General features: G+C 42.7%; 1 protein-coding gene across 1 annotated transcript in view; it reads left to right on the forward strand.

Annotated features, from left to right (window-relative positions):
- The window catches only part of LOC123745437 (uncharacterized), a 350652-nt gene extending 329385 nt beyond the window's left edge, over positions 1-21267 (forward strand). The window contains exon 10 of the mRNA XM_069300596.1: positions 20315-21267. Within this exon, the coding sequence (XP_069156697.1) occupies positions 20315-21124 (810 nt within the window). The 3' untranslated portion in view covers positions 21125-21267. The remainder of the gene's footprint in view (positions 1-20314) is intronic.
- The last annotated feature ends 955 nt before the right edge of the window (positions 21268-22222 follow it).

The raw sequence follows: 22222 nt of genomic DNA on the forward strand, positions 1-22222 counted from the left end.
TCCTCACCTTGATTAGGGAAAAGGTTTGTAATCCCTACATCTTTATCGTCAAAGTGAGGAATATTAGGAATAAAATCGTCACCATCACTCCACTCAAGTACACCAGGCGTCCTGCGAGATGCAGAGGAAAGACGGCGAGGAAGCGATGCATACCGGCGACCAGGAGCTGAATACCGTCTGCGAGAAGCACGGCGGCTACGTGCACGTGAGGTGGGTGCACGTGAGGTGGGTGCACGTGAGGTGGGTGCACGTGAACACGAGGGTCTTGGTCCCTCATGTGGTGCCATGCGGTGGCGCTTGGCCGGGCGAGATGCTGCTGACGCGACAATTTCTCGCCCAGTTACACCACTGGTACCAGCCACAGGCTCAATAAAACTTTGATCTGAGTCACTAAACCCAGAAAAGGAGTCACCTCCCTCTGACTCGTCACCCTCTAACAGAAAATATCCACAGGAACTGTGAGGTCGTGGTAGAATTGGGGTAGAAAATGGGCGAGGAGGCATGGGAGAGCGTATAGGCCTCGCCATGGCATGGCGGTCATTCTCACTTTCACTGCTGCTGCTGCTATCACCCGACAACTGTGTATAATCCTCATCGTTGTCTGAATCGTCAAACACACTTTCTTCACCTTCAGAGAATAATTCGTGGGCTATTTGCTCTGGGGTGAGGGACTGAGTGGTGCGTGCCCGTGAGGCGTTTGACCGTGCGCTCGCCATGGTGACTCTCGCTAAACTGAGGCCTCCCATGCCATCGAATCGTGAGCTGGATTTTTTTCAAAATGGCCGCTGTTTACTAGAGCCCCTGGGCAGCGTATGGGACCCCCAGCTACACCACGGGCCATTCAAATCGTGCGCGGTACCCATACACTTCATATGAAGTGAAGCGCAGTTGACTGGTAAAACGATTTACACTTCATATGAAGTGATGCGCACTTTAAGGGTTAATGAATCCATCATTCAGGTTTGGATTTTTGTTTCCTTACTGGGTTCGTTATGAGGTTCCAGAGTCATTCTTGCTAATGAACTGTCTTGTTTTTTCGTTGGAGGCTTGGCATACGTTCTGTTGGTCCTGCACGCTTGAGTGGCTTTATTCTCTGACGATGATTCAGGTTTACCTGGGGCGAGTTTCGGCACCTTATTGCATGCTTGTTCGCCCCTGCCCCTTCCTTGGGATGTCGGCATCGTGCAGCTTCACATGCAGGTTTCCACTCCTTTGGCTGCACTGGTTGCTGAGGATTTGCACGCTCGTGGCCTGTTGGCTTCGGTCTTGTGGTTCTTTTCCCTCTTGTAACTGTCCTTGGATTAGCTTAAGGATGTGGAGGCGCTTGGGGCCATTCCCGGGTCCAGTGCCTTGGTTTCGACGGCGCGTGCGCCTTCTGCCCTGTTGAAGCTGTTCGCGCCGATCCTGCGGGATGCGGTGTCTCTGTTTTTTGCTTCTCATCTCGCGTATTGGCTGGCGTTGATCGTGACCAGCCATCCGGAAAGCATACCAGTCATCCAGAAAGAGTGGGAAAGGAACAACAATAATTATAATAGACCAGAGGCGGAGACTATAGTCAGGGATGAAACTGAAGCAGAAACTCAGGAAGTTGCAAACTCTGATTCAGTATGCCCGAATGCAGACAGCAGTAAACTAGAAAGGGTAACAGACAGCACTGACAGCTCGATAGGTCCCCGGTCCCCGATAGAGCGAGTTTGACCAGAAGGACAGACATATGCAAATTTTATGCAAAGGACATATGCAGACAGATATGCTGGTAATAAGAAAGAATGCAGTTACCAACATCCCTAAAAATGTTTAAATATGCTTAGGAAATGTCAGTGTCAATTTGGATCAATATGTAGATTTTTTCATCCTGACATGTGCCAAACCTCACTCGAGGACAGAAAATGGTATGACCTCAGCTGCCCATACTTTCACGTGAAAGGCACAGAACGCTACATAAAGAGTGGCAAGCAGGATAATGAATTTGGAGGAGACTCGATAAATTTTTTATACCAAATCGAAAGAGAATTCAAAAGGAGGAGCATGGAGAGTGTATGGAACTGGATGCCAGACCTACTTGCATTCCAGAATTACAGATGCAATTACACACCAAAGGGGAACTACAGTACAACCTCGATTCAACGTACTATATGGGACCAACCCCAGTGCGTTGGAGCGTTGGATGCATTGCAAGAGGTCACCTTCAGGAGGTGTTTGCATCAGTGTCTTTTTTTTCTTGTACATAATAAAAATGCATTATCATATTATATACTGTACCTATATATTACTTTTCTGCTAAAAAATACTGTGTTACATTTGTTATTTACCTTATTGTTGGAGTTATGTCCATCTTGAAGTCTCATGGAGTTGTGAATGCTGTACAGTAAATACGTACTGTAGTGTATTATACCGTTAACACTGTGTTGATTAAGTAGTTTGCTGTATGTTGAGTACTACAATACAGTTTATGAAAACTATTGTATGCTAAAATTACTGCAACTTTAATTTTAACACTATGTACACACTTAATTTAACACTTGTTCTAACTGTTCACACCACACAAGATGTTTTTTAGATGTTTGCATCAGCTTTGCTGGTGCTCGCTGCTGCTGTGGGTTCAGCTGCATCTGAGCTGGTGCTGACTGCTGTTGTACCAGTGCTGGGTACTGCTGTGCTCTTGCTGGGTACTGCTGTGCTCGTTCTGGGTACGGCTGTTCTCGTGCTGGTTATGACTGTTCTCATGTTGGGTACGGCTGTTATCGTGCTGGGTACGGCAGTGCTCGTGCTGGTTGATTTTCTGCTACAAGTTCTTGCAAAATATTGCTTCATTTTTAGCATTAATAAGGCACTATTAGTAAGCCCCCTGAGACATTTTATTGTATAACAATACTGCTGTAGTCAATAAATGGTAAATTCTACAATTATTCTTCCACCAGCGGTTAAATACTGTACGTCAATCGCAGACAAAACTAAGGGCACTGGGTGCATACTGTACGAACGCAGACTAGGTCTATACGTGCACCCTACAGTAGGCTGGTGTTGAAGCCAGATCCATTAACATAAATTTCTCTCAAATATTCAATTTATATCAAATTATATAATTTTGGGTTATATATTTAGTTTAGCAACATTATTACAATAATAAGAGCTATAAAAAATACTTATTTTAGAATTGATTTATTAATTTTATTATTTTGAAGCCGTAGGTCACTGAACTGTGGCGACGAAATCGAACAAAACAAGCATGGTGTTGTGTTCGATTTCCAGTAACATAAATTTCTCTCAAAATATTGGATTTACATCAAATTATATACAGTATTTTTGGGTTATATATTCAGTTTAGCAACTTTATTACAATAATAAGAGCTATAAAAATATTTTAGAACTGATTTATTAATTTTATTATTTTGAAGCCGTAGGTCACTGAACTATGGCAATGAAATTGAACAAAATAAGCATGGTGTTGTGTGCACACAACAGCAAAAAAAGGTGACACCCCTAGGGTCAACACTTGCAGCAGAGGAGCTCCAGCATATTTCAACAATCCTAAGTATTGTAGTACAGGTTGATGGTAGTGAGTGGTGTCCCAGAGAACATAAAGGTATAGTGCTCTTGAAAAATAGGTGAGATAACAGGAAAGTGCTAAGGGAAGTGAAAAATCGGATGAGAAAAAGTTGCCCTAGTGTTTACAGTGCAGAGAAGAACATTCAAGATGGCCACTGGCAAGGGGAAAAACAAAACAGAGCTTGATTTTGAGGGATTCAATGAAGAAAGCATTGATATTAGTAGTCTACATAACAAGTTGGTAAATTTAGATACTATAGTGAACTCTCATGTAGAAATAATTAGTAAATTGAAAGAAAGTAATGACCATTTGAATAGCAAAGTTTTATGTCTTGAGGGTTTAGTGAAAGACTTGCGCAAGGATAAGAATCAATTGGAAACAAATTGCAAAGCCATGGAAGAAGAAAATAAACTCTTAAAAATAGCTTTGGAAGAAGTTAAAGTAAATTTAAACATAAATGACTACAATAGGTTAGGTAAGGAAATTCAACAGGAGAAACAGCTTTTGTCAGCACAGATGGAGGAAGTTACACAGGGAATCGAACAGTGCAAGAAAGATATGCAACTCACTTATGCACAAGTGGCCAAGGAGAAGGAAAAAATAGAAGAAGCAGTAAAGGAAGTCAAACACTGCAGCAACCAAGATAAAACAAACATTAGGCTAGAAGTGAGGAAAGAATTGGCATCTAACCCGAAGTTGGTGCAAAACACAGTTGATCGGAGTAAGTCCCTGATCATTTTTGGCTGCAAAGAAAAGGCGATAACATCTAGGTCAGAAAGAGCTGTAGAAGAAGCTAAAGTAGTAGATAAAATTGTTGGCCTCGTGGAAGGTCTTACAAACAGAGAGAATGTGTGCGACTACAGGAGAATAGGCAGGTACGTAAAAGGGAAAGATCGACCTTTGAGGATCACCCTAAACGGTGCCAAACAGATGGAAGAAGTACTAAGGAATGCTAGAAAATTGCAAAGGGATGAGGATGGGAAAGGGTGGTCGTTAAGACGAGATCTTTCAAAAGAAGATAGAGAGAAGCTGAAACTGAACCTCGCCGAGGCAAAACATTTAAATGAGAGCAGGAATGAAGAAGAAATAAATTCTTTTTTCTACAAAGTGATAGGGGTAGGCAAACCAGTAAAGTGGTACATAAAGGCAAACCAACAAAATCAATAGAGAGAGGGGGAGTGAAGAATAAGGAGAGGGGGAACAAGTTCCTGAAGATTGCATACACCAACATAGATGGAGTGAGATCGAAGATACTGGAGTTAAGTGATGTAATACAGCTGCAGACACCAGACATTGTTGCACTCACGGAGACAAAACTTGAAGATGAAATTTTAAATGAGGTCATATTCCCAAGGGGCTACTCAATTTGGAGACGGGACAGAAAAATTAGGAAAGGCGGTGGCGTTGCTGTGCTGGTAAAAGAACACCTAAAGGTGAAGGAAATAATGACTGCCAATCCACAAGAAGTTGACATAATAGCACTAGAGATCTGCTATGAGGATGATAAACTAATGATAATAAATGCATATAGTCCACCGCCAAGCAGCACATGGTCAAAGGAGGAGCTAGATAGTAAACGTGAAGGTCTTATAACAATAATGAGAGAGATTATAGCGAGAGCGGATAACGATAGATCACGACTGTTGATAGTCGGTGACTTCAACTTGAAATCCATAGACTGGGAAGCATATGAAGCTAAAACAGAAGATTTTTGGACCTGTAAATTTGTAGACCTCATCCTGGAAACATTCTTGTATCAACATGTTAAACAAGCTACGAGGATGAGGGAAGGGGACGTTCCCTCCATGCTAGATTTGATATTTACCAGGAAGGAGGAAGAGATATTTGACATTCAGTACCTTCCTCCCTTGGGTAAAAGTGACCATGTCTTTTTGGGAATAAAGTATGCAATGCATTATAAGCTGGAAGAAAATAAGGAGGTTGAAGCAGTTGAAAAACCAGACTTCAGGAGAGGACATTATGGTGACCTTAGAAATTTTTTTAGTGAGTATAATTGGACAGACTTGATGCTAGGCAAGGAAGTGAATGAGATGTATGGCAAGTTTTGTGAAATATATGATAAAGGCACAAAAAAATTTATACCAAAACAGAGATGCAGAACTAGGAAACAGGATTGGTTCAATAGAAATTGCGAGAGGGCTAGAGACCGAAAGACACAAAAATGGAATCAATACAGGAAGAGGCCGAACCCCCAAACATACCAGCGATACAAAGATGCGAGAAACAACTACACGGCAGTGAGGAGAGAGGCAGAAAGAAATTTTGAAAAAGGGATTGCGGACAAATGTAAAACAGAACCAGGTCTATTCTATAAATTCATAAACAACAAATTGCAGGTAAAGGATAATATTCAGAGGTTGAAAATGGGAAATAGATTCACGGAAGATGAAAAGGAAATGTGTGAAACACTAAACGAAAAGTTCCAAAGTGTGTTTGTACAAAATGAAATCTTTAGGGAACCAGATACAATAAGAATTCCAGAGAACAACATAGAACACATAGAGGTGTCTAGAGACGAAGTGGAAAAAATGCTCAAGGAGCTCGGTAAGAACAAAGCAGCTGGCCCAGATGGCGTTTCACCATGGGTTCTGAGAGAATGTGCATCTGAGCTCAGCATTCCACTTCACCTGATCTTTCAGGCATCCCTGTGTACAGGAATCGTAGCAGACGTGTGGAAACAGGCTAACATAGTTCCAATCTACAAAAGTGGCAGCAGGGAAGACCCCCTCAATTATAGACCTGTATCATTGACAAGTGTAATAGTGAAAGTATTGGAAAAGCTAATCAAAACTAAATGGGTAGAACACCTGGAGAGAAATGATATAATATCAGACAGACAGTATGGTTTTCGATCTGGAAGATCCTGTGTATCGAATTTACTCAGTTTCTATGATCGAGCCACAGAGATATTACAGGAAAGAGATGGTTGGGTTGACTGCATCTATCTGGACCTAAAAAAGGCTTTCGACAGAGTTCCACATAAGAGGTTGTTCTGGAAACTGGAAAATATTGGAGGGGTGACAGGTAAGCTTCTATCATGGATGAAAAATTTTCTGACTGATAGAAAAATGAGGGCAGTAATCAGAGGCAATGTATCGGAATGGAGAAATGTCACAAGTGGAGTACCACAGGGTTCAGTTCTTGCACCAGTGATGTTTATTGTGTACATAAATGATCTACCAGTTGGTATACAGAATTATATGAACATGTTTGCTGATGATGCTAAGATAATAGGAAGGATAAGAAATTTAGATGATTGTCATGCCCTTCAAGAAGACCTGGACAAAATAAGTATATGGAGCACCACCTGGCAAATGGAATTTAATGTTAATAAATGTCATGTTATGGAATGTGGAATAGGAGAACATAGACCCCATACAACCTATATATTATGTGAGAAATCTTTAAAGAATTCTGATAAAGAAAGAGATCTAGGGGTGGTTCTAGATAGAAAACTATCTCCTGAGGACCACATAAAGAATATTGTGCAAGGAGCCTATGCGATGCTTTCTAACTTCAGAATTGCATTTAAATACATGGATGGCGATATACTAAAGAAATTGTTCATGACTTTTGTTAGGCCAAAGCTAGAATATGCAGTTGTTGTGTGGTGCCCATATCTTAAGAAGCACATCAACAAACTGGAAAAGGTGCAAAGACATGCTACGAAGTGGCTCCCAGAACTGAAGGGCAAGAGCTACGAGGAGAGGTTGGAAGCATTAAACATGCCAAAACTAAAAGACAGAAGAAAAAGAGGTGATATGATCACTACATACAAAATAGTAACGGGAATTGATAAAATCGACAGGGAAGATTTCCTGAGACCTGGCACTTCAAGAACAAGAGGTCATAGATTTAAACTAGCTAAACACAGATGCCGAAGAAATATAAGAAAATTCACCTTCGCAAATAGAGTGGTAGACGGTTGGAACAAGTTAAGTGAGAAGGTGGTGGAGGCCAAGACCGTCAGTAGTTTCAAAGCGTTATATGACAAAGAGTGCTGGGAAGACGGGACACCACGAGCGTAGCTCTCATCCTGTAACTACACTTAGGTAATTACACTTAGGTAATTACACGGATTAGACCTGTCCACTCGTGCTGGACTTGTGAGCCGCCAATAATGTGAATAATTTCTCAAATAGCAGATATATATCATATTACAGTATATTTTTGGTTTTATTTAGTTTAGTTTAATTAGGACAATAGAGATTTATTAAAATACCAGTTTTAGAAATGATTTATTAATCTGTAACATTCAAAGTCATGGGTCACTGAACTATGACGACACAGATGAAAGTTAGTGAAACCTCACTGTAAAGTGAGGTTTACAGTACAGTATTCCCTTATCTGTCCACCCTCACTCATCTTGTTTCTTCGCAGAAAATGTATATAAGAAGATTTCAACACAGTAGCTAGCTATTCACGCTTCAGCCTTTAAATTAATTTACAAAGATACGTGTGCCACAAATCAGTGAACGAAAATCATTGAAACTCAGTCGTTCACTTGTGTGGACCACTTTGGCTGGTGTTTGGTTAATATACTTTACTTGTTGTGTGGACCATTCTGGCTTGTGTTTGGTTCATATGGTTCACTTGTTGTGTGGTCCATTTATGTGATCCAACATGTCTTATGAAAGAATTATTAATTGTAGATAGAATGAGACAGTTTTCCACCACTCTGTGAACTCTGTCCCAACATCGTAAGCTTGTGGACCACTTGTGGTTCACTTGTGTGGTTCACTTGTGTGATCCAACTTGTCATATGAGTGAATTATTAATTGTAATCTGTGATAGAATGGGAAAGTTTTTCACCAGTCTGTGAACTCTGTCTCGATATCGTAAGCAAATCCGAACATCCCCCGCTTCGGCGAACCATTGTTCGTTGAACCGGGTGAGTAAATCTGGCCTGAAAAGTGTGAGAACTAGCCGGAGATTCGTTGAATCGGGTACATCGAATCGAGGTTGTACTGTACAACTACAACAGGCAATTGCCCTACAACAATCAGCACTGGTCAGAACAAACTCAATATGTCCAAGCATAATGGACTTGCCAAAAAAGTCTCCCAGTCCAACTATCCCTAATAGAGTAACCTCATTCATCTTTGCCAACATACAAGGACTAAAAACAAGAATATTCAACAAAGTACAGTTCATAAATGGCTTCCTCATGGAGTCAAATGCAGTATTTGGAGCTTTCACAGAAACCCATGCAGGGGAATTCTTGGACAGTGAGATCTGGATTCCAGGATATAATCTATACAGGTGTGATAGGATAATTAGGTCACATGGAGGAGTGGGTCTGTATATTAGGGAAGACCATGTATGCTCAGAGTTCCTTAACATTACAAATGAGGTGGTAGAGGTACTGGGATTAATAATAGAGAAAATAAACTTAGTGATTATTCTAATATGCAAACCGCCAGATGCAACGGCCGAGGAATTCACAGAACCGATAAACAAATCAGAGAATAGCCTTGATAATTTGGAGAACCCGATACCAGATATTATCTTCCTAGGTGACTGCAACTTGCCTAGTCTCAGATGGAGAATAGCAAACAATAATATTATACCAGGAAATCTATCGGGACCTAACCCACCACAGATTAGATAACTACTTAAATTCTGTGACAAATTTTCACTCAACCAGCAGATATCAGAACCAATGAGAAATTAAAATATTCTAGATCTCAGATAGACATTATCAGGGTAGATAGACATTATCAGGGAAATTATGATAACAGATACCACATACTCAGATCACAAGCTCATTGAAGTGCAAACGACCATCAATACTCAGAATACACCTAAAATATTGATCAAGCGAGAGGGGTTATTCAGTAAATTCAATTTTAATAATAAAAGGATAGACTGGGAGAAAATAAACAGGGAACTTACAAACATTCCATGGGAAACTGTTCTAAGTAATACAAGTCCTACAGAAGGAATTGAAAAACTGACTTCGGAAGCATGTCAAGTCTGTCTGAAACATGTTCCTTTGAGGAAAGCCAGAAAGAGATCCAACATAGAAAGAGAACGCAGACGACACTATAAAAGAAGGAAAAAATAACGGAAATGCTTAAGCAGACACGACTTTCCCTTCAAAGAAGGAATAATTTAAATAGAGAGATTGAAGAAATCGAGCGGAAATTGAAACACTTCAACTGAAGTGTCAAACTTCAAATCAAACTGAAGAAAGCAGTTCAGGAAATAAAGAAAAATCCAAAATACTTTTTTCACATATGTGAAATCAAAAGCAAAAACCACTGCCAGTATTGGACCTATTCATACAAGTGAAGGTTCATACACAGAGGATGACAAAGAAATTAGTGAAATCCTAAAAAAGCAGTACGAGGACATGTTTAGCACTCCAATAAACAACATGAAAGTGGAAGATCCAGACAATTTCTTTATGCAGGATATCCAAACCCCTGTAAATATAACTGATATCAACACAAGCGTACTAGACTTTGAAAGAGAAATTGAAAACATGCCCATACACTCGGCTCCGGGTCCAGATTAATGGAATTCAATCTTTATAAAGAAATACAAAGTGCCAATAGCACAGGCACTCAGTATATTGTGGAGGAAGAGCTTGGACACGAGGGAGATACCAGATGCACTTAAAGTAGCAGACATAGCCCCTCTACACAAAGGAGGCAGCAAAACATTGGCAAAGAATTGTAGAGGTGACCCACGTGTTACAACAATAGCACAGTAATTCACCTGGAACTGTCGTCGTAGGGAGAGGAAGGGCTGGTAGGGTAGGTGGAGCAAGTCTAGGCTCCTCAGGAAGGGTAGGACAGAGGGAATCAATGCCTCTTAGGGGTCCTATGGGCACATATCCTAAGTGCCAGTGGTGCCGGGCAGGCGTCGTCCGCGTTGGGTCACATGCAGTTCAAATCTGGCCCACTCGGCCTGCGCGGGCTGCCGCGCGGGTAGGCCGTGCACCGTCGTCGTCCACCAATCAGGGCACAGCCCTGCCTATACTGTAAAATATCTCCTTGGCGGGCACTTTGAATGTGGTTCCCTCTACACTCCTCCCGTCCCTATAGAACAATGGGTATGTTGGAGGGAAAACGTTTCACTATATACAACATGTCTTTTTTGTAAAAAAGTCTGGTTTCATGAATGGGTCCTATTACAATTATTACCCGTATTATCTTTGCACTGTACACGAACATTACGATTATTACCCGTATTATCTTTGCACTATACACGAACTGTTTCAACATTGCATACACTACACTATTCCCTTTCCTTTTTTCTTTTTTTTTTTTCTTTTCAGCTTCACTCTTAGGAATTTACTCTGTCCTAACAATATTCCTCGCACCGAAGCGCTGCTCCTTGAATGTGAGTCCTTTGACAGAGCAACTCTCTTCCCACATCTCACCCCCAGGATCCCAAGGGAAAGCAATTGGATCTATGCCTTCCAAGAACTGACCAAATGCTAGTTCATTCTTTATTTTCTTCTGAGCCCTCCTTTCCACATTGTGTCTTAACGGGCCCCACTTCCTGTGAGAATTTTGCTTTGCTTCCTGATCCAGACCTGTTTGTTCAGTAGTGGCATGGTCCCGAATTGCCACTTTTGTCCTGCATTGGATTCCTGAAGGAGCCTCACTTGACGAGTTCTCACTTAGCATAACCAAACTCTGCTGGTTGTATGTGTCTGATGTGCTAATGTCCATGTCCCCCCTGTCAGTGTGAGCCGAGATGTCTTCCACACCTCTAGACAATATCTGGTCAGCATCTTGCTCCGATGCCCCTCCTTGGCCTGTTATGCACTGGGTCGGATTTAGACCGAATGAGCCGACCCGGCAGCGTTTAAAGACGAATTCTGGTCCTTAAATGAAACATGTGGCCTGTTGCCCGAGGTGTCCCCGTGCTGGCGGACTGCTTCCTCATCCCTTTCGGATTCCTCACAGTCCCGAGCAAAATGACCCTCTTTTCCACACCTGTAGCACTGAACAGGTCGCCTAGGGGATGGGTTACGGCGATGCTGTGGTGACATAAGAGCAACTGTAAGGTGCCTCAAACTCTCACACACCTGGTCCAATTTCCCGCTGAATTCTGAGACACCTGCTACCAAGACGTCCAGTTTCGCCTCCGTGTCCATGGAAGATGAAGGACCCGAGCCTGCACTCGACGGGTGGTGAGTACCGGTTCCACGGCCTGCGGGACTGGTAGCCGGCGAGGCACCTGGTGTCGAGCGCCGAGAAGCGTCCTTACTCCTGGGTGGTTGCTCACACCGGGAGTACCTGCCCACTGCATTCACTCTTACTGCTGGCCCCTGGGACCCGCGGCGGTGGGAGTCGTGCCTGCTTGAACTTGCGGAGCCGTGGATTGCTACGGCATTGTGCTGGAAGGTTTGGGCCCGGTCGATGGCTTCTTCCATTGACGAATTCCTTGCATTGGCAATGTATTCTGCCAGAGTCTTGTCCTGTAATCCCTGGCCGAATCTCATTACTGCGATTTGTTCCACTTCCCATCGTGGCACATGTTTGTAGGCCCGATGAGCCAAGTGGTGGGCCCTATCTGCCCAATCAGCAATATCTTCTTCTGGTTCCTGCTGGGCCTGGTTAAACTTCATCATAGCTACATCCAGAACTTCCCTATCGCCAAATCGCTTGATCATCTTATGCATCATGCGAATATAATCGATCGACGGTTCTCTGTCCAGTAAGCGATTGTAAAAATCACTTGCCTTACCCTTGAGGCACCATCCTAACTGTGTCAATGACGTAGGCCCGCTCCAGTCCTTTTCCGAGGCATAAGACGTGAAGCGGCGGTAGAAGGTGGCCCAATCTGACTTCCCGTCATAGTCCAACGCCCGAGGTGGTGTGCGGAAGGTCTCTTTCTGTTGGCGATAACCTGTCCGCCTGCTACGGGATAGAGAGGCATCCGAATCGGAAGTCAGAGAGCTGTGTGACGAGTGTCGAGCTGTCCGTCTCCTTGATCGAGCCGATCGATGGTGGGAGGGGCTCCCCTGCCGAGTACCTTGCTGGCCACTAGCCCTGGAGTAAGCTGGTGACTGAGGTCGACGTCCACGTTGGCTGCTGCTGGCGGCACCCCTAGAGGAGTGGCGGGTTCCCGTTTCGCTGGACGAGGACGATGAACGACTTCCTGCCCCCTGACCTAAGGGCCCGGGGCCCTGTTGGGACGGGTCCACCTCAAACGATATAGCAGCCATCAAATCGGGCGTGGCCCGAAGGCGGTTGATATCATAAATGTTGTCCCCCGTGATCACGTGGCGACGCCGAAACTTGATAATGCGAGCGGCCAAGGTATCTCCTACACCCGGTAGCAGCAGCAGCTCAGCAGCCGAAGCAGAGTTTATCTTGATTGGGGCCATTGTGCTAGTGTCGAAAGTTAAAGCTCCAATATCTCGTGCCACAAACAAAACAAACAAAAAAACACAGACACCAATGGCCACACTTAAGGTTCCAATGTTCAGAGATAGAGATAAATGTTCCACCAGGAAAAATAAGCACTGCACAGTCAATAATGTAAATGATGGGGCCAGGTGGGTTTCAAGCAACATAAAACACTGCACACTTAATTGGTACCTAAATCACTTGAGGCTTAGACAAAAACTGGGCACTTACTGCACTTGCAAAACTGGAAAATCTGATGACAGGCACTTTGAGGAACTTTAACAAGCAATGTGCCTGATTTTCATAAGCACTGGGCTGAGGGTTCTCAAAAACACTTTTTTCAGGTGAACGTGTGGAACTGTGTGCAGGGCGGATCACCATCCACCTTAAATCTGGTATGAACACAAACTCACTGGCTCACTTAATGTATCTCTTCCCCTTGAGCCGTTACTTCTGTAGAAAGCCTAGAACAGGTTACGTCTAGCTAACAGTAGAAATGAGAAAATAACAGACCTGTAGCAAGCACCCTGCAGAGCTGGGACCAGCGTCGCTGTAGTAAACACACTGGAGACGGATGCGCTCGGGAACGACAGCCTGAAATCCTCCGCGAGCGGATTCGTAAACAATACAGGTCGGGTATGCTCATGAACGGTGGCCCGTATTCCGTGTGAATGGTGGTACTCGTCTCCCCTTCTTCAAAGAACTTGGGGACCGCGGGAATCGGTGCTTGGGGGACAAGACAATAAAATGCAACAAATCCGGAGAAATAATCCGTATAAAACACTGATAACTGGAACTTATGGAGAATCTTGGGGGATTGCACGAGATGTGGAATAAAACATATGCACAAAAAAAACAGGGGTTGAAATATCTTGGGCACTGCTATTGAACAACGAACCGAAGAACATCTATGGTGCAACCAAAGCCAGTAATTCGAGACTGGAACCGTTGAACACTATCTAAGACGTCTTGACTGAAGTCGGCAGAACGATGATGCAGATATCTTGGCGAGGTCCTCTTGATCACCGCGTGGGAACGTTTACTCACTGCGCCAATGTAGAGGTGACCCACGTGTTACAACAATAGCACAGTAATTCACCTGGAACTGTCGTCGTAGGGAGAGGAAGGGCTGGTAGGGTAGGTGGAGCAAGTCTAGGCTCCTCAGGAAGGGTAGGACAGAGGGAATCAATGCCTCTTAGGGGTCCTATGGGCACATATCCTAAGTGCCAGTGGTGCCGGGCAGGCGTCGTCCGCGTTGGGTCACATGCAGTTCAAATCTGGCCCACTCGGCCTGCGCGGGCTGCCGCGCGGGTAGGCCGTGCGCCGTCGTCGTCCACCAATCAGGGCACAGCCCTGCCTATACTGTAAAATGTCTCCTTGGCGGGCACTTTGAATGTGGTTCCCTCTACAGAATTATAGACCAGTTGCACTAACGTCCCACATAATAAAATTATTTGAGAGTGATTAAGAGTCAGGTCACCAATTTCATGAAGACCTATGACCTTCACAACACAGGCCAACATGGATTTCGAGCAGGAAGATCATGGCTCTCACAGCTACTTGATAACTACAACAAAGTCATTGAGGCATAAAAAGCAAAACAGAATGCTGATGTGGTATACACGGACTTTGCAAAGGCTTTCGATAAATGTGACCATGGAGTGATAGCACACAAAATGAGGTCAATGGGAATAACCGGTAAAGTAGGATGCTGGATAGTCAGTTTTCTGTCAAACAGGAATTACAAGTAACAGTCAATCATATAAAATCAAGTCCAAGTGCAGTTAAAAGCTCTGTACCTCAGGGTACAGTCCTTGCACCGCTGCTTTTCCTTATTCTCATATTAGATATAGACAAAAATACAAATCACAGCTTCGTATCATTCTTTGCAGATGACATAAAAATATGTATGAAAATGACCTTGGCTGAAGACATTGAAAAACTTCAAGCAGATATTAATAAAGATTTTACTGGGAAACAGAAAATAACATGATGTTTAACAGTGATAAATTCCAGGTACTCAGGTATGGTAAAAATGAGGACCTTAAACATAATACATAATAATTCAATTTTTCTGGCGTCAGCCAGAAACATGATCGGATGGATTACGAGAACTTTCAAATCCAGGGAACTCATCACAATAGTTGTACTCTTCAAGTCACTTGTGTTGTCCTATCTTGAGTACTGCTCAGTACTCACTTCCCCCTTCAGAGCAGGATAGATTACTGAAATAGAGGGAATACAGAGAACATTTACTGTACAGCACACATAGACCGATAAAGCACCTAAATTATTGGGATCGTCTCAAAGCCCTCCAAATGTACTCACTAGAAAGAAGATGAGAGAGATATCAAATAATATACACGTGGAAGATACTGGAGGGACACGTACCAAATCTACACAGTAAAATAACAACGTACTGGAGTGAACAATATGGAAGAAGATGAAGAATAGAACCAGTGAAGAGCAAGGGAGCAATAGAAACAATCAAAGAACACTGTATAAACATCAGAGGTCCGCGGTTGCTCAACACCCTCCCAGCGAGCATAAGAAATATTGCCGGAACAATCGTGGACATCTTCAAGAGGAAACTAGATTGTTTCCTCCATGGAGTGCCGGACCAACCGGAAGCCCCAAACAAGGTGTTGCTAACCAGTTAACTCCCAAAACTTACAAAGGGTAGATACCAACGCTGAAAACCCCTGCGACGTGTACAATCACGGGGGCCTAGTAGAGGACCACCAAACACTACCAGTGGAACTATAACCACACTAGGCAGACTCCCACCAGGCAATGAAAATAAAAAGAAAGAAAACCCCCGCAAAAGTACACCATTCCCAGAGGCAACAGGAACCGGTCGCCGCGTAGGTAGCAGGTCGCGCAACACCATGACGCTCTAACCAGCACAATACCAGTCCCTATTCAAGGCCAAACAAGGGCCCCAAACCCCAGCTGGCCCCAAGGGCGAGGCAAATGCCGAGTAGCAAGAACCTCTATGAGAATGGTTCCTGAACGCCCCAGGGAAGATAACCCTGTCACGCAGAGACAGTACTCACAGGGTGCTTAGGGAAGGAAGCCCCGGTACTAATGAGGAACACCTGGCCACCGCACAATACAAAAACACAGCAGTGAGTGCCACGAAGGCAACACCGCCCAGGAAAATGAGGCCAGAGAGGCATCTGTCCCTGTTGACATTAGCTTATGAACTGGGGTGCTGTGCAGCTGGCATGGTGAGGTCTGGGGCTTCCCCCTCCCTCCCCCTTTCGGGGAGGGGAGGGCTGCGCGGACGAGCAGCGCAGCAGTAGTGTGTTACGTTTGCTTGTTTGCTTGTGTCCTTGGGATTGTAGGGAGTTCTACCTCTCTGTTTGGTTTTTGTTGTTAGTTTCTTACCATGTGGGGTTTGTTTTGTTATGCCTACCTTTCTGGGCACCTAACCTCGGTCGATGGCAGATACGGAAATACCCCAACCACAGGGGTTTTTTTCCAGGGCCATTGTTCCCTGCAACTTCTCTGAAGGGACCAGGTTCTGGCTCATGGTCCCTGGTAGGTCTGAACTCCATAGCTAATGTCCCGGTCTAATATAACATACATTAGCCCGATAAGCTCCAGGGAGCCGTAGAAGCTCCCCCACAGAAAAACAAATAAATTTCACAAACTTTGGCTGTAGGGACGTGGAGAAGGGGGCGTGTGATGTCATTATTTGCTGTACGCTTGTACGTGAAGCTCCCAGAGGTTATCACATGGGCTAATCAAGCACTACAAGTTGCTACAAATATATTTTCTATCATTTGTTCTGTGTATTTCCAATGCATTTTTATTTGTTTTTATGATCGTATACAATACACATTTGTGTCTTATACAATATGTATACAATAGAATGTTCATAATGTTCTATGGAACAGTGATACTTGTATCAGTAATGTGTCCACAATAAATGTTTATTGTCATAATAATACATGTTTAAAATTCACTAAAATAAGAATATATATATATACAGTTTCACACACTATTTACACACTAACACACTGTATTATACACTCAGTACTTGGGAAGTGAGTGTTATTCAAAGAAGCAATCCATGAGACAGAGCGCAACTTTGCACTCGACTCGTATGGTACACACAGATTTTCCCTTCCTGGGTTTCATTCTGAATGCTTACAAACAATGCACTCATGTATACCTTTGGCTTTAGTTCCTGTAGGTGGTAGGTAGGCAGGCTTGTGAAGTGTTAGGAAGTCTTTAACACCTTGTCTGTTGGAAACGTAATGTGGTAATGCTGGTTCATGAACAATTGTCGTTACACTGTCTTCTTGGCCATACTTTATGAGTAATTGCAACACCAGAGCCTGACTAAAAATTCGAACTGGTGGCAGGGAAAGTAGATGTAGAGGCAACACTGTCGTCAGTGTCGTCACGAGGGGAGACAATGCGGCACTTGGCTGGGTGCACTGCTGAGACAACACATCCTCACCTAGTAACACCACGACGGCAGCCGCTAGCACTTGGCACATCTATGCTACTTATATCAGAAGCAGCGTCACTGAACCCAGAAAATTAGTTATCAACACAATCACTTTTGTCAAAATTAGAAGATGGAGCAGGTGCTCAAGATAATATGAGCAAGAGCAATGACCTATGATCCACCTCTGCGTGGAGCTCGCCCTGAACGAGACACGCTCACTGTATTGTCATTATCTATTGCTGTATCACTATCATTGATTACTTGTGTTAGGTCTCTATTCTCCCCTGGGTCATCAATATCACATTCCTGTTCTTCTTCAAACAATAAAGTCACAATTTGCCCTTTAGAAAGCAAACTTTCAAAAGCGCGTCTCACAGGCAATATGGAGCTGGAGGCATGTGCGTCAGCCATGGTTGCTCGATCAGAACTGAGGGTCCTCCTCAGGTCTGGGGCATTCTGGGATTTTTTTCAAGATGGCCGCCGCTCACTGAAGGCTTTAGGCGTCCATCTCGTACCCAACCTAATGCGCACGTGTTTCAAATGTGTACGAAAAAATAAAAAAGTGTTTTCTCGGTTGGCGCAGTTATCGGCAAATCAGTTTTCTCAGCCAGCACTGTCCAGTGGTTAATGAGTTCGAATGGAAAAACTTGTTGTTAAGCAAAAATGTCAACCCATCCTCCTGTTTAGATTGTAGTTTTTGTAACTATGTGCACCATAGTACAAACATTGACATACAAAGTAATTTGTAGAATTGGTATTATTTACTTTATAGAGTCTGACAAAAATGAAGCTAAAAAACAAACTTAAATATTCCTAGGCCTAGTATAGCACACACATGTACTTTATTAGGTTTAGGAAGGTTATGTTAGGTTAGTTTAGCTTGTCTTTGCAATATAAATACAAAACCTTTTCCAGTTTGTCCAATTCAATAGTACAGATTTCTACTTTCGAATTGCATTGTACCTCGATATATGTACTATGGTCCTTATTGTTGCTGTAAGTACTACCAAAACAAAAGGATGGGCTGAGGATGTAAATGATATGTATGCCAAATTCTGTAAGATATATAATGAAGCACCAAAAAATTTATGCCAAAAACAGAGATGCAGAAGTAGAAAACAGTAGTTCAACAGAAATTGCAAGAAGGCCAGAAACCTCCCACAAACAAAGCGTTCAATATAGGAAGATACCTAACCCTCAACTGTACCAGCAATACAGACAAGCAGGAAACGACTATGAGATATTGAGGTAGAAAGAAACTTTGAGGAAAGGTTAGTTAACAAATCTAAAACAGAATCAGGTCTATTCTATATATATACTGTATTAAAAGCAATTGCATGTTGTTGACAAAACTGTACAATTCTTTGAAACCTCAAAATTTGACTGTTAACGCACTTTAAAAGAAAGGACTGTGTCGAAGATTAAATTAACACTTTCGCGCACCTGGCGCACCACCTCTCAACTATGCGATGTGGGTCCCAGCGTTCACGGGAGTCGCGCGGTAATTCTGAAAAGTGTATACTCTCTTCAACTTTGTCACCTCAATTCTCGTCCTACGAGATTAAATTTGGTATCATTGTGTTCATTGTGTTCGTAATAGAATTCTCTACAGCACTAAATGCATATAAACTCCAAAAGCCCGGCTAATTACCCGCAGCAAACAGAGAACAGTGCGAACGAGTTACCCAGGAGCGCGCAAAAAGCGATAAAATGTGTTCACTCTTTTCACTCTGGTCACCTCAATTTTCGTCCTAGGTCTTTCATTTTGGTATCATTGGGTTCGCAATAGAATTCTCTAGAGGAATAGTAGCATATAAAATAAAAAACCTGGTCACGCTCCAACCGCCGACGAGTTGAAGACAGGCCATGCGTTAGCTGTGAGTGAGCGCCCAGACGCCTTCCAGCTACACTCCCAATTCCTGCCCACAAATGTTTAGTATTTTACTGGTTGCTAATCTCAATTTTCGTGTTACAGCGCTCATTTAGGTATGAAATTGTTCCTAATAGAATGCTTTAGATGGATATGTGCATATAAGGGCCAATTGAAGAACAATATTGCCAGTACAATACGCGAAAGTTTGAAAAAAAAAATATACAAAATAATACAATTTTTTGTACTTACCACCTCAGTGTTGTGCGTTGAACATGACATAGGCGTGTAGGGAAGACATAGGTGCGCATTTTAAAACCAGTCCCCCAAAAATCGGATAAAAACCTGATTTGTGGCGATTATTTTAGTGGACAACGCAGCATTGCGTCGTCCCCGAGATTACCGACAGTAAACTGACGACGCAGCATTGCGTCATGCCCGGACGAAGTGTTATAAATTTAAATAACTCGACTAGAAATGACTAAAACTTGGATAAAACTAAAACAAAATGTGCCTTGGGATACCAAAGTATTGCTTCCTCGTTTAGTTTTCCCATATTTGTTGTAGTAATGAGGCCACCTGGTGAAGGCGGGTGGAGAATTGAATGCTCTTTTAAATATATTACTGTATCCATGCCATAGTGTTGAAAATAATTTGTAACCAAAACTTGCCTCAATACATGTATGTTGCCCATGCTAGTAACAACTTCAGAAACTCATTAATTAAGATGCTACCACAGCACAAATTCACTACTAATATAACTCCCCATAACCCCGTCTTCACCAAACCACTCCAGTCATTCACCCCCAACAAGTGCCCCCTTGCTCTGCCCTCACCCCTGTACTCCCTTTAGCTATTACAACCACTGTGCGCCTTAAAACATCTGTCTATATATGAGACAGACCAGCATGAGGCTACCATTCTTGATTGGCCTCATTCAATCAAACCATATTTAGTGTATATAGCTCTCATACAGTTTATTAGCAAAGCTCAGTAATACACCTAATGTGTATTAATTAACACTGCTTATTTGCTTACAGGCACAGTGCTCAGAGAGAGCAAAGTTGCAGCGTAAGGAAGATGAAGTCCATAAAGCTATCAGTCAGCTTCAGAACTTTATTTACACCTTCCAGAAGCCTGAATCTTCACGAACATCAATAGCATCAGCTAATTCTCCTATCAACATGATCCAGTGGAGTGAGTCATCATCAGCCACCACTTCACCAGCCAGCTATAGTTCTTCTCGCCCTTTTCTTCCAGGGTTAACCATCTCTCGATCATCTTCCCCAAGCCAGGCATCTCAGTCATCTTCGCCAGGTCAGGCCACATCTAAAACATTGATGCCAAGCTTAACTATCACTTGCGTCACTTCACCCAGCCAGGCTGTCTCTCCGTGTATAATACCAAGTATGACTGTGTCACAGTCCTCTTCGCCTAGTCAGATGTCACCTCGAACCATTATTTCAACTCAAACCATTTCTCGCTCATCCTCGCCGGGCCAGTTTTCTTGTGCTTCTTCTCCAGGCCCACTCTCTCCTCAATCGTATTTACCTGGGCTCAGCATTTCTCCATCACCATCTCCAAAGCCAAGTTACACACATTCATCATGCTACAACTCAAACAAAAGACATCAGATTGAGGCTAAAGTACATTGTCATAGTCAACGAAATATGGTGAAGTTCCATCCAAAACTTCATGGAAGAGAAGCTAAGCCACTCATTCTAACTAATCAAAGTGAACCTAATATTAATTCCCAGCCAACAGATTTGTCAACTTCAACACATTCCAGAAAGAATGGCATATCAGGGATGAGGAAAGGGGAAAGTGAAGCAATGGCTGCTTCCATATAAACTCTTTGTAAAGTTTTAGGAAATTGTACAGTTCTGTTAGCAGTATGTCTTTCAATTATCTTCCATTAGTACAGTATGTTATCTGATGTACTGGAACATATTGTATGTTCCAGTAGCCAGAGTAAAGTATACATTTTCTGTAAGAGTGTTTCTTTATCAACAGATTTATAGAAAATATAGTGCAGTACATGTTTAAAAAGAATATATAATTTATTTTTTTGGTGAAAGAAATTGTAATGTATCAGTATTTTAATTGCCGACAGTAAAAATGGCTTTAAATATTGCATAAATTGGGCCAAGATGAACTGCACAGTGTAATTGGGGTAGGACTTGGACACTGGCAAATCAAGTACAGTGGAATTTTAGTACTCAAAAATAATTCATTCCATAAGGCCATTCAGGTACCGACCTGTTTAAGTACTGAATTATTTTTCCCGTAAGGAATAATGTAAATTAGATTTAATCCATTCCAGACCACAAAAATACACATACCTCTATAAACAAAATACAGTGGCCCCCTCCGTTTACAAATTTATTCTGTTCCCAGAGACAGTTCGTAAACCGAAAATTCGCAACCCGAAACAAATTTTCCCATAAGAAATAAAGTAAATTGAATTAATCCGTTTCACACTCCCAAAAATATTAACTTCAAAATAGATTTCATACCTAATTCACACAAATATTTAGTACTATAGTATGTACAAGTTATAATTTACCTTTATTGATAACTTGTTGGTGTATGGAAGACGATGAGAAAGGGAAGAGGAAAAGAGGTGTTAGTGTTTGGAAAGGGAGTCCCCTTCCATTATAACATCAGGCAGTGATGACTTCTCTGAGGTACTCTCTCTCCTACTTTTTGCCTACATACCACTAGGACCTGGTTGTGGCTCACCGCTTATTTGTCTCACTAAAAACCTTTCCATAGAGACTTGTTTTCTCTACATTGTAACACTTGCCTGTAGTGAGGTATCACAGTGTCATTAAAAAAGTTAAGGCAACGGCCTACTACAGCTTGTTCTGGGTGAGTCGTTTCAACAAAAGGTTGCATTTCTTCCCATAGTCTACACCACTTCTTAATTGTTGAGGAAGGGACATTCT

The sequence above is a fragment of the Procambarus clarkii genome, chromosome 44 (assembly GCF_040958095.1).
Source record: "Procambarus clarkii isolate CNS0578487 chromosome 44, FALCON_Pclarkii_2.0, whole genome shotgun sequence".
NCBI classification, from domain to species: Eukaryota; Metazoa; Arthropoda; class Malacostraca; order Decapoda; family Cambaridae; genus Procambarus; species Procambarus clarkii.